Raw genomic sequence first — 12,741 nt, forward strand, 5'->3', positions numbered from 1 at the left:
GAACGGCGGTGCTGGGGAGAGGATGGACGGAGTCGACGGGAAGGCCGTGGCCGGGGTAGCGGCGGCGGCATCACCACCACTGCCCCTCCCCATCCTTCCTTCCTTCACGCGGCCAGCCTCTCCCCTCTTGCTCTGACGGGCGGCGGTGGCGCTGCGCCCGTGTGCGGCCGGATTCGCCGCCGCCGCAAGCCCTGTTGCCGGCGGATGGGGTGGGGAGAGAATAAAGGGGGGAGAGAACGCCGGCGCCAGTGCACACGGTGCTCACGGCCGGCTCCGCCGGCGGGGGCCGGGGGGGAGGGGAGGGAGCGCCAGCGACGGCGTCGGCATCGGCTCCGACACGCGCCGCGCACACGCCAGGACGGCGGCCTCCTGGCGGCGGCGGCGGCAGTCTCGCGCCGACGCTGGCGCGGGGCGAGTGTGGCGGATGCGCTGAGGTGAGGCCGTGAGGGAAATCAGGAGGAAATGTTTTGTAGAAAACCCCCTATAGTTTTCATGTTTATATATTTGCAGATAAATACAGAGCCAACGGTCAGTGCCAAACTAACCTTGATGATTGCAAATTACAATGAATGAAACACGAATGAGTCTTAGAGATTGGATCCTTTGTGTTACGGTTATTGCTAAGCTTCATCTTAGGGAGTATACTCAAATTCATATTTCTTCGATGTTCGTATTTTAGCTGTCTCCGTCTCTCACTGTACCCCTTGATCACCACGCCAACAAAATTCACAGATTGTAATCGATTATACAGTGAATTGCATAATGGCCATTAAAGACAATGTGCAATTAACTCTTAATCATATTTAGTTGAAATTAAACATATCCACGTATTCATTTTATACTGCTTAAAACTAAAAACCAAGATTTATTTGAAATAGCTCTGATAGGTTGACGGGAAAACTGATATGCTATCCTATCAAACCCAAACACTTTGAAAATTTTGATATTATCTATATCTTGCTATTGTCTAATTGTTCAACTCTTAGACCCCTTTGAAGCATATGATAGGAAAATCGTAGAACATGAAACAACATATGAATTGAAGTGGTATATTGTTCTTCCTTCCTACATTTTCTAAGACCAAATTAATCCATAGGGAACTTTCTTTAGTAAATAAATCTTTTGTCAACCCCCATTCCAATTTCCAAATTGCTTCTAATCAACTCTCCTCCATTAAAATTTGATAGTGTCAAAACTTACGATGAACAAACTAGCTCTCAGAGCAATCGTGTGCGCGTAGCCACGCGTATCAGCGCCCCACTACTGCGGAGGCATTTTATTATGAGCATGCTAGTGAACGATATAACTGTATATTTACGTATTCCGTATCGGTGTTTGAAATTTCGGTTCGAAATTTCAGAAATTTCGCCCCCCCCATCCCCCACCGAAATGCTAACATCTTGCTCGAAAATTTCGGTTTTTTGCAATTTTTTATGAATTTGATCAATTTTTATTTAAAATCTGTCAAAAAAATCATAAAATTTCATACGAAATTTTTCCGAAATTTTGGCAATTTCGAAAATTTCGGTTTTATCGCTCCGCTGAGGCATAACTGCTGATTTCGAAATTTAAAACCCCTGTTCCGTATTAATAAAGAATAGCCGAATGGCACTAAAAAAAACCCTCGGTGTGTCGTGTCGAGTCGACGCGACCCAGTGACCAACCCAAACCAAAGCCGACGCGCTCGAAGCCGCTAGAAGAAGAAGCAGCCATCCGAGTCGTCATCGGCGGCGGCGGCGGCGGCGGCGAGGCGATGGGGGTGGTGGGGGCGTTGCTGGGACCGGAGGCGGAGGCGCTGGTGAGGCTGCGGGCGGCGGCGTGGCGGCTGCGGAGGGAGGTCGCCGCCGCCACCGACGACGACGAGCACTGGGCCTTCGCCTACTCCATGCTGCACCGCGTCTCCCGCAGCTTCGCCATCGTCATCCAGCAGCTCGGCCCCGACCTCCGCAATGCCGTGCGTCCCCTCCCTCTCCCTCTCCTCGTCCGCGACCCTCTCGATTGATCCGGTACCTGATTTCTCACCACCATCCCCTTCAATTTGGGGGGATTTCTTCGTTTTTCGCGTGGCGTGCGTGCAGGTGTGCGTCTTCTACCTCGTGCTTCGGGCGCTCGACACCGTCGGTGAGTAGCTCCCACGTTGTGTTTTTTTTCCCGAGATTTCTGCACTTTGCGGTCGTAGCATATGTACGGTATTGCAAGCAACATGAACAGTTTATGAACTGCAAACAAATAAATACATTTTCCCTTTTTTTTTCTTATACTGATTTGAGCGAGCGAAGTGAGTATGTACAAGCTCAACATCTATAATTGGCTATACTTGGTAAGCATTTATTAAAAAAAAATACGTATAGACTTTTCCTTTATGTAACTCGTTTTCGTATTGTAGCTGTTTTTTCTTTTATGGTTTGAGGGCAACTGCAAAGTCTGTGCACAAACCACCTCGTTTTCATATGGGTACTGACGTTGAGATGCTTTTATGGTTACTTTTCCAAAGAAAAGCAGTGGTGCATAATGCTTAGTACTTTTTTTTCCATTTTGGTCCTCTCGACCTTTTTAAATTTACAAATTTGAGGGGAAAAAAGAATGGAAATGCCACTCACCAATGTTTACATTTTTTGTCACAAATTTGTTGGGAATTGTCAGTAGTAAACTGCACTGACCAATTAGCAGTGCAAGAGAGAATTGATAGACTTTCAAACTAGAGGTGATAGGGCATGGGGGTACAATGCATTTCTTTTTTTGGTTTAATCCTCCTCTTGAAAGAATTTTCTTCTTAAATTTATAGTTCTGTTCTGATTGGAGTGCAGAAGATGATACTAGCATCCCTACTGAGATTAAGGTGCCCATCCTTCAGGAATTCCACCGTCATATCTATAACCGGGATTGGCATTTCTCATGTAAGGCAAAAAATTTCGTGTCCATGTGAATTTACTATACATGTGTTTCATAAGTTGTAACTATCTTAGTCCTTCGCTTGTTGGCATCACGTTGGTTCCAGGTGGAACAAAGGACTGCAAGATTCTGATGGATAAATTCCACTATGTTTTGACAGCTTTCTTGGAGCTTGGTTCAGGGTAAATTCCAAGTAGTTTTAATCTCTTTGTATGATCAATATTTTCTTGTTAACTTCTTTGGACATTGTAAAATTTTAGTTACTTTGGCAGTTTGGCCTGATGACAGTCACTTGACATCATTGATATTACATATCCAGTCAGTTAGATGTCCTCATATGAAATCAAACACTTATTTCCAATTAAGCTTTATCTAGATGATGTTAGATATGTATAATCATTTACACATCAGGAAGGAATGGTAATTAATTTCTTACTCTCAAACTATAAGGTCACATGTTAATTATGTTATATGCTTAGATCATTGTTTGTTTTGGCTTGTTCCACAATGCTTCCAAATTAGTAAATGAAGGACAATCAAATGGGTCAAACCAAAAAAATGGAGTTATCAAGTATCAATCCTATGACATTGATTAGTATTTTAATTCAGAATTATCTAGTCTATGTAAGTGGTCCCATTCAAGTAGAAGAAGCAATACATGTTTACTCTGTTATCCAGATACCAAGAGGCAATTGAAGAAATTACCAGGAGAATGGGTGCAGGAATGGCAAAGTTTATATGCAAGGAGGTATATTGTTCCTTACAGAATAATATGTTCCATATTGTCAGAAGCAATAATATCATAATGAAGAAAAGTTTGCTCTGCTTGTAAATGTTATCTGTATAGAAGCCCTTCTGTCTGACTGTAGAATAGCAGAATATAGCTTTTGTATTCTAGATCTATTAGAATTGATGACACAACAGTTGATCTTGTTGTACAGCATACATAGAGGATGATATCATTTGTCGTTAAGCTGCTCAGTATGCCATTATAGATCTCAACATTAATAGCTATGGGATGCTCCCTATAGAAGGTTTTTCATGTGTTGAAAAACTGTGCAGATATGCTTATCATGTAATCAGGGTCCATTTGATGAATGATAACCATAAGCTAATGCAAAGATGTGGTCATAGCATTCTTGCTGCCATTCCAGTTGTTATCTGTTATTTTGGCTTGTGCTCCTGGCCATTTACATATGAATACCAGTTTGCTGGCAAAAGCATGGCTTCAGCCTAATCACCTAGTATGCAGTATTCCTAAGCCTACAGCCATGCAAATAGCATTTGTGTCTTATTGTATTTACGTCGGCCTCTGTGTGGTAAAGCTAACTGTCTCACTGCACTCAAAAGTAGTCTATGTATGTTTCACCTGAATCCTGTAATATACCATCAGTTATTTCCACAATCCTATGACGATTTTTTATCTGCATCATTTACATAAAGTCATTTGAATGTAGATGATGATCATATCTTGCCGTGGACTAATATGAAGAGACCTTTTTAGGTTGAAACTGTTGATGATTATGATGAGTACTGTCACTATGTGGCAGGGCTAGTCGGCATTGGACTTTCAAGGCTCTTTCATGCTGCTGGGTTAGAAGATCTTGCTCCCGAACCGCTTTCTAATTCAATGGGTTTATTTTTGCAGGTATATTGATAATTATTCTAGTCTGGTGTTTGGCTTTTGACTTGCTGAATACAATCAGAGCATCCTCACCTTGTCTGGAAACTCACCTTGTTGGCAACTCACCTTGTTGGCAACTCACCTTGTCTGGAAACATTTTTTACAGTTTAAATCTATTGCAGAAAGTCAATATTACTCGGGATTACCTGGAGGACATAAATGAGATACCAAAATCACGCATGTTCTGGCCACGAGAAATATGGAGTAAATATGTTGACAAACTTGAGGTATACGGGTGCATCTATTTTGTGTAAGGGTTGTCATACCTTCGTCTGTTTTCAGACCTGATATATATTGTTTTGATTACTTTTTTGACACTGATTTTTATTAAATATGGGTCACCCAACTTGTACTTTTGTAGTATGCTGAATTTTAGATAGAGTAGTTATGCGGAATGTAGAATTATCTTCTCTGTTTATTCTGAAGAACTTTTCCTTTTGTATCAATGCAGGATCTCAAATACGAAAATAATTCAGTGAAGGCAGTAAAATGCTTGAATGAGATGGTGACTAATGGTTTAATACATACTGAAGATTGCCTTCGGTATATGTCTGCTCTAAAGGATATTACTATTCTCCGTTTTTGTGCAATACCCCAGGTATATTATGTATTCACACCTCAATCCATTACAAATTTGGGATGGCCTTCTAAAATTTCATACGCTCGCCAAACTAGGGTTTATGGTCTGTGGTTGGTCATATTCAATACCATTTGATGCTGTATAAGGTTTAACTAGTGACAATTGTTTTATCACTTTTGGAGTTATTTGAGAAATAACATGAATATCATCACCACTTGATAGGTGATGGGACAATGATTACCACTGACCAATCAGATTGTCTGTATTTTTTTCTATAGAAAATCATCTTCAAGACCTCTGTACCCCGTTTATGACCTTGTTGCTCATTTGGTTGAAGTTGGATTACCATCTTAATTTCACACACATGGAGGCTGCTGGTCAGCTTCCTTGGTTCTGAAATGTTTGGCAAGCCTATATTTTCTCTTTGCTCTGTGTTCTTGTCTCTGTTCTTTTGCTAGTCTAGTCTGCTTTCTTCTACTGAAACGGCAACTTATTTTATATGTAAGCAAAGAGAGTTTATTTTTCAGGTAATGGCACTTGCAACCTATGCTCTGTGCTATAACAATGTGAATGTATTTCGAGGAGTTGTGAAGTTGAGGCGTGGTGAGTATTTTGTGATTGGCATATTTAGAAGACACAAATTAGTAATAGCTTTATATAACCCGCACAGTTTTTTTTTTTTTTTTGCATATTTCTTGTTCATAAACACCTTTGTGCTATTATCGAATTGGTTATTGGTTCAAACAATAGCTTCATATATAAAGGGCATGCATGCTTTAAAAAATTCGAATTTTGTGATTAATGTATGAGTTATTCTTGTATCTCCACTCTCTATTTGCTCTTGTCTGTTATTTTGTCTGCGTTGGTTTTTGTTCTAACAGCATTCTTGCACTCTCATAGGGCTGACTGCACGAATAATCAATGAAACAAATTCTATGGCTGATGTGTACACTGCTTTCTATGAATTCTCTTCACTGCTTGCAGAAAAGGTAGATCTGGAGTATTATCTTCTTTAGCATTCACTATGTTGGGTAAAATAAGATAAAATATGTTAATTTTTAACAGCTCATCTCTACACTAGTATGTAGTTTTTCTAAGACTATCTAAAATATTCAATTATGTCCTAGCTGTTTTAACATAGCATATAAATCGGTAATATTGCTTTGTTGCGTTTGAGAAACTAACATGAATTGGTATGCTTGTCATTTAATTGTGTTTTGTCATTTTTTTTTATATGTGACATAAGTCAATTTCCTCAAATTTAATTGTGTTTTGCCATTTTATATGTGACATCAGATTATGGTTTCAATAATCTTACTGTTTATTTTGTACCTTCAATACTTAAAAAGATTGTGTTTTCTTAGACACCACCATCATAACCACTGTTTCAGATTGATGATAATGATCCAAATGCGTCGCTTACACGGAAACGTGTGAATGCAATAAAGGAGACCTGCAAATCATCCGGTTTGCTGAAGATAAGGTTTGTCCAGTGATCTAAAACCATTTCTGCAGCTGGTCTCAACTCGACTTATCATTCACATTGTTGATTCTACAGGGGATATGACTTGGATAGGCCAAAAAGGAACCCTGCTATGGTAAATAATGCATCAACTTAAAAAATAATCTGATAATTCTAGTTATGGTCTACTACCATTTATAATTTTCCTGTTTGACTTTCGCAGATCATGATGCTACTGCTGCTCTTGGTAGCTATTTTCTTGGGAGCTCTGTATAGGAGGTGATCGATCCTCTGTAATGACCACCTACGTACCTTTCTATTCAACAATCTTATAACCTATATTGTTTCAGCCCATGAGACCACCATAAACATATTTTTGTATCAGTACTGTTGTATAAGTGGAAGACTAACGTTAGATGTTGTGCTGGTTGCTAATGGTCAATTTAGCACGTCAAGCTATATCTCTGATAGTTCACTATACCTCTGGTTACGTTCCTGTAAATTAATAACTATATTCATCCCAATATCTGTTCTGTTGTGTGAATTAGGCAGTAGATACACAGAGCGTGGTGTATATATAGTTTGAAACTGTTGCATATTTGTAATGTGTGCCTGTGTGTGCTATGTGTTTGGATTCCTAACCTACTATCTGTATTGTAAATACAGGTTACCTTTTTGTATACAATCATCCACCGATCTCCGATCTGCCCCCGTCGTCATTTACAGTATATCCAGTTACGAGAGATATGTACAGCGACAGTAAGAGAAGAGAGGTCCAAACTCATAAACAATACACACACGCACGAATCGTACGGCTCGTGTACAAACCTCTCTTGATTTTCATGTGCAACCCTCTCTCTAGAGTAAGGGTCCTCTGCAGTACAGCATCTGCAGTACCGCTCACTGACATGTAGGTCTGAGGGTCTGTGGGGCCCACATGTCAGTGAGCAGTACTGCAGGCAGATGATCTGGATTGCTCTCTCTATCCGCTACTGCTGCGTATGGGACTCTGGCGGGTGCAGGCAGATGATCTGGATTGCTCTCTCTATCCGCTACTGCTGCGTATGGGACTCTGGCGGGTGCCCCACGCACGCGCAAAACGCCGACGAGATCCTCCTCCGCCGCGGTGTGCTTCTCTCCTCACCGACGCTACCACCACCGTCGTCGTCGGCCGTGACAGCTGGTGGCTCCACCGCCACAGCCACCGCCACCATTGCTGGGGAGGGCTCCACCTCCGATTCCGGGCTCTCCGGGATACCTCCGGCGGCGTCTCCTCCTCCGCCGCCGCTGCCGTTGTCGTGGCGACGGAATGAGCGTGGTGAGGACAATGAGCGTGGTGAGGACAATGGCGACGACAACGACGCGGCGCCTCGCGTCGTCGACGGCGCCAGCGGCGAGACGACGGCGGCGGCGGACGCCGCCGTTGGCGAGGGGCCCTGCTTGAGGTCGAGCGCCTTGAGCGGGTCATCCAAGGTGCGCCCCGACGAGCCCTGCCGCCGGAACGACACCGACGACCTCTGCATCTTCGATATCGACCGACGACCGGTTTCCATTATCACTTGGCAAAATGTACGTGAATTCTGCGTGAATTTGGTGCAAATTTGGAGCTAAGCTAGCAGCTATGGAGGAGGCGGGGAGCTGGTTTAATTTTCTCTTATATATTTTTGCTATGTCGCATGTGTGCATTTGGTGTCCGTACGTTATTGTTTTGGTTGGTCCCTAAATATAGGAGGGGTTTTTGGACACAAGAAAGAAAGAATAGATAGTTGTTTTTTTTTTACACCAGAATAGATAGTTGTTGGGGGTGACCAAAAGGGAAGGGAGTTGAACGGCAAGTCTCCAAGTAGTCTCCAAACAGCAAAAGACCAACCCAGTTGGTCTTTTATTACTAATTCACACCATTTTGTCGTGCTTTAGCATGAAGAATTTAAATTAAATTTCACCTAATCGTTTAGGTTATTATAAGTGTAAAACCAAAGTTATTTTGGAGCATGGGTAATGCAAAACAATGTATGTTTCCATGAACCGCTGGTTATAGGCGACATATTTCGTCAAACCTTATATTCAAGTATACATAGTAAATATAAAATATTATGAATATATATATATATATATATATATATATATGTGTGTGTGTGTGTGTGTGTGTACACATATTAGCGGTATTTTAATTTGAATCAGTTATATGCAGTATGATAGATTGTACATATATATGTAACTTGTTAATGTGCTATTATTAGGTAGGATTATATTAGGTTTTTTCAATCGTATAGTGTGAGAGTAGAAAGAATGTAAAATACATACGAGGGATGTGTATTGGGAACCTGTCGATGAGAATATATATAAATAATTATCATATATAATAATATCATATAATTATATGAGGGTTTTGTATTTGAAACATGTCGATTAGAATATATATAAATAATTACGTATATAATAATATCATATAATTATAGGACTATAACATGATACCACATTAAAAAAGAGTGAATTGCAACCTAAGGTAGGTATTAGCACCAAAGTTTCATTTTCGACTAGGGTATAAATAATATTTTCACTCTTGACTATGAAACGTAGCCTTTGTTTCAGTTTAGACCTCCCTAATCTCTCGATCTTTGTCTTGTGGACCACTTTATTTGATTGAATGATCCTAATCCAATAAGCTAACCTAGGCTTAGGCTGAAAAGCCACAACCCAAACAAGTATTCGATGATGCTGCTAGTGTGGATTAGTTTTTCCTAAAACTAAAACTATTTAGAATATCGATAAAAAGCCTGACTGTTTTAGAGAGCAAAATGTTCAAATAATTCATAAAACTTGTAGAGAGGTACACTGCATGAACTCGCAAATAATCATTTGAAAATTTATAAAGAAAACTTTGAATTGCATCCAAAGGAACACACACCTAATGCCCATTTGCCCCTACCTACGACCTCCTTCTCTTTCCCCTCGTGTCCTCGTTCACTTCTAGATTCAGATCCATCCATCGTCGTCCATGCTGCTCCCCTCCTTCTCTCCACCCCTTGAAGCCCACCTCCTCCCCCATCTCCCTTCACCTACTCACCCCCATAAGGCCACTAATAGTGGCCGCCCTCCCACCATTTCCTCCGTAATGAAACGATGATGTTCTCAAGACTGATGATGATAAAATATGGTCATTTGAACCATCAACGCCTCGTCATATCTATATATTTAAATATTATCTTATTTGCGCAAATTCAGGATTGGAATTAGGTGATTATTCTTAGTGAAAGTATTGTTTGGATTGTTATGGCGGTCAATTTTATTAGTATTTTCCATTACAGTGCATGGGCATTCAACTATATTATTATAAAAGTTCTGCAAAGTAAAGTTTATTTCCAATCACTGAGTATGGGTCATCTATCACCGGAGAGTCCCCTGCTCTACGCACTTCATCCTCTATCGGCTATTGCTAGTGGCCGCCCTCCCATCGCCGCCTCTGCGATAAAATGATGATGTTCTCAAGCTCGGATAATAAAACTATTTTAGAATTTGGATAAAAAGCTCAACCGTACGAATAGCAAAAAAATATCCAAAAAATCTCTGAAAAAGAATTGGAGAGAGTTACACGAAATTATTTTGGAAATATATCTTCTTTTTAATAATTTGCGTGTGTGTGTGTGTATATATATATATATATATAATAGAACTACTATACTAGACCCAGGGTGCATAGTAACTAAAATGCTCCCCCTCACATCCTACCCCCCCCCAACCCCCACCCCACGTGCACCCCAGCACCCCTGCCCCCTCCCCTCCCACATTTACATTTACAGAGTAAATTATTTACAATCAAATCTACATGCTATATATATAACTCTCTCCCTCTTCCTTCGTAGAAACCGTTCCCCCCACTTTCCCCTCTCTCTCCACTTTTTACGGATTAGGCGGCGACGATGATGGCTTGCGTGTGCGGCAGGCGGTTGACCGACGATTGCAGGACGACGGCGAGCGGGCGATGGCATGGGCTTCCTCGGCTTCCTCTGGCGGCGGGCGACGGCAACGGCCTGCGCTAGCAGCGAGCGACGGGGATGGCCTGCGTTAGCGGCGGGCGACGGGCTCGCCGGGGTGACCTCCGCCCGGGTCCAGCAGCGGTGGCCGTCCCCCGCCTTGATCCAACATCGGCGGTGGGAGTTTGAGACGGAGCTGACTTCGACAGCGGTGGGTCGTCCGGACTGGTCGCCGGCGATGGAGGCGTGGTGGCGCATCGTCCGTCCGTGAGTTGGCGCCGCCTCATGGGATCTGCCCCGACGACCTACCGCCAAATCCAAGCCCTCGACCATGAAGGAACCGTTCCAGGAGGCCGGTAGCCTCACTGCTCTGGCCTTCCTCCGTGACGGCTGAGATCGTGTGGTGGTGGCGGAGAAAAGCCGAGTAGCTGATGAAGCGGAGACCACATAGAGGAGGAGTTGGAAGAGGATAACTCCCCGTGGAAGCGTTCCAGGAGGCCGACGGCGTGAGTTCCTGCCGAGCGGTGGGAGACCGGTGTGTCCTGGGCGCGGTGCACGCGGTCGGCGGAGTTATCGCTGGTGGCATTCAGTGATGACGTCGCCGACGACGTGCGATCGCTTCTCCGGCGGTACAAGGTGGCTGGTTGATGCGGGACTACGGCTGTGACATGGACAACGCCGCCGCTGCCGGAGCATTCCTTGCGTGGAAGGAGCAGCCTGTCGTGTGGACGAGTGCGTGGATGCCTTGAGATCGATTGATCCAACAAGTCCAAATCCGCCATTGCTGCAAATGATCGAGCCTGCGATTCATTTGATTCATTTGTTTAATTTGATTCTCAGTTGATTCCTTTGTTCTTTTTTTTTTGAACTAGCTGATTCATTTGTATATCTGAATATTCCAGTGACTTGTATAGGAGGTAGTGATAGATTATTTGCTTTACCGGTTAACACTGAATCCCATGTTCTTGATGCATGTTATCTATATATTGTGTCCTCTATGCAATTATAAGCTTGTTTGCATTAAGAATTCAACCAATGTTTGGAAGAACTGAAAGGATTGGGATTTTACCTCTAATCGAAGAAATAACATTATGATATGCCTACTGCGTTAGTAAATTAAATTACTAATAAAATGAATCAACTGAGAGTAAATGATTTATCGAGAGAAGGACGTTGGTACAAAAATCAGGAATGAGATAAGGGTGGAGAACTACCTAAGAGTAATACATTTACTGAAAAAAGAAATCAACAGAGAGTAATACATCTATTAAAAGAAGAAATCAACTGAGAGTAAATCAGTAGAGTAATACATTTACCGAAAGGAGAAATCAACTGAAAGTAAATCATTTACTAAGAAAAGGACGTGAGAAGAAAAATTAGGACAAAGAAAAGGTACGAACCAGGGTGTGGGTGGGGGGCGGTTAGGGGTGGGGGAGGAGAGAGAAAGGTAGTTTCCTGGGGTGGGAGTGAGGGTGGGGGGGGGGTGGGTGGGGGTGGGGTGTGGGTTGTGAGGGGAGCATTTTAGCTATTACGCACCCTGGGTGCGGTTTAGCGCTGCCATATATATATATATATATATATATATATATATATATATATATATATATATATATATATATATATATATATATGCGACGGAATTGCGAAAATATACCTAACCTGCGCTGTGGCGATGCGGGAGTGACGCGCAAGCGCAGATTGGAGGCATGGGACTGGCGCGCAAGCACAAACACTTACAAATATTTACCTTTACACAACACTTCGGTGGGTTTGAACGCTTTACGAATTCACATCATTATCTTATGGTAAGCCCCCAATACGTACCAGAAATCATCGCGTACTTAGTTCATACCACAAGATAGGGCTTGTGATTCGCAAAGCACACTAACCTATTGAAACTTACCCCAATGATAAACTCCACGAATATGAGTTATATGCTATACTTGAGTCTACTTCTTTCATTTCGTAACGTTTCTTTTATAGGCATTCAATGAGTAGGATCTCTAACCAGACGACAACAAACTTTCGGCGGACAGGCAAACAACACGTGAAAAGGGCTGGGACTAGAGAAGAGAATCACTCTCTCCTTTGTTTCTAGCTGAGCATGTCACATGGAGTGAGAGGACAAAGAACTTTTGGTGGACAAAAC

At 42.3% G+C, this 12,741-nt stretch overlaps 2 protein-coding genes across 4 annotated transcripts; one reads left to right on the top strand and one right to left on the bottom strand.

The window, feature by feature from the left end:
* Nucleotides 1-1,637: 1,637 nt before the first annotated feature.
* Nucleotides 1,638-7,218, top strand: LOC127780027 (squalene synthase 8-like). Of its 3 annotated transcripts, none has more exons than XM_052306985.1 (13): nucleotides 1,638-1,954; nucleotides 2,079-2,121; nucleotides 2,808-2,897; nucleotides 2,999-3,074; nucleotides 3,571-3,640; nucleotides 4,397-4,540; nucleotides 4,699-4,803; nucleotides 5,028-5,174; nucleotides 5,684-5,759; nucleotides 6,057-6,145; nucleotides 6,548-6,639; nucleotides 6,715-6,754; nucleotides 6,842-7,218. In XM_052306985.1, exons 1-13 carry the CDS (start codon nucleotides 1,754-1,756, stop codon nucleotides 6,899-6,901), a joined length of 1,233 nt encoding a protein of 410 aa, XP_052162945.1. In that variant the 5' UTR covers nucleotides 1,638-1,753; the 3' UTR covers nucleotides 6,902-7,218. The 3 variants fall into 3 exon arrangements, with proteins under 3 accessions (XP_052162945.1, XP_052162946.1, XP_052162948.1); XM_052306988.1 differs by having other exon boundaries at nucleotides 1,822-1,954; nucleotides 2,786-2,897; XM_052306986.1 differs by lacking the exon at nucleotides 4,397-4,540.
* An 88-nt stretch (nucleotides 7,219-7,306) lies between these two features.
* On the bottom strand, nucleotides 7,307-8,230 carry LOC127780028 (uncharacterized). Its single transcript, XM_052306989.1, has one exon. It carries the CDS (start codon nucleotides 8,169-8,171, stop codon nucleotides 7,671-7,673), a length of 501 nt encoding a protein of 166 aa, XP_052162949.1. The 5' UTR covers nucleotides 8,172-8,230; the 3' UTR covers nucleotides 7,307-7,670.
* Between the last annotated feature and the right edge of the window lie 4,511 nt (nucleotides 8,231-12,741).

This window comes from Oryza glaberrima, chromosome 7, assembly GCF_000147395.1.
Source record: "Oryza glaberrima chromosome 7, OglaRS2, whole genome shotgun sequence".
Classification (NCBI taxonomy): Eukaryota; Viridiplantae; Streptophyta; class Magnoliopsida; order Poales; family Poaceae; genus Oryza; species Oryza glaberrima.

What these genes read in the sequence shown, in the direction of transcription:
- LOC127780028 (XM_052306989.1), bottom strand. Translation starts at nt 8,171, where the DNA reads ATGGAAACCGGTCGTCGGTCGATATCGAAGATGCAGAGGTCGTCGGTG.
- LOC127780027 (XM_052306985.1), top strand. Translation starts at nt 1,754, where the DNA reads ATGGGGGTGGTGGGGGCGTTGCTGGGACCGGAGGCGGAGGCGCTGGTG. An exon ending in CAATGGGTTTATTTTTGCAG is followed by an intron (nt 4,541 to 4,698) that starts GTATATTGATAA and finishes AATCTATTGCAG; the next exon opens with AAAGTCAATATTACTCGGGA. An exon ending in GTTTTTGTGCAATACCCCAG is followed by an intron (nt 5,175 to 5,683) that starts GTATATTATGTA and finishes TTTATTTTTCAG; the next exon opens with GTAATGGCACTTGCAACCTA.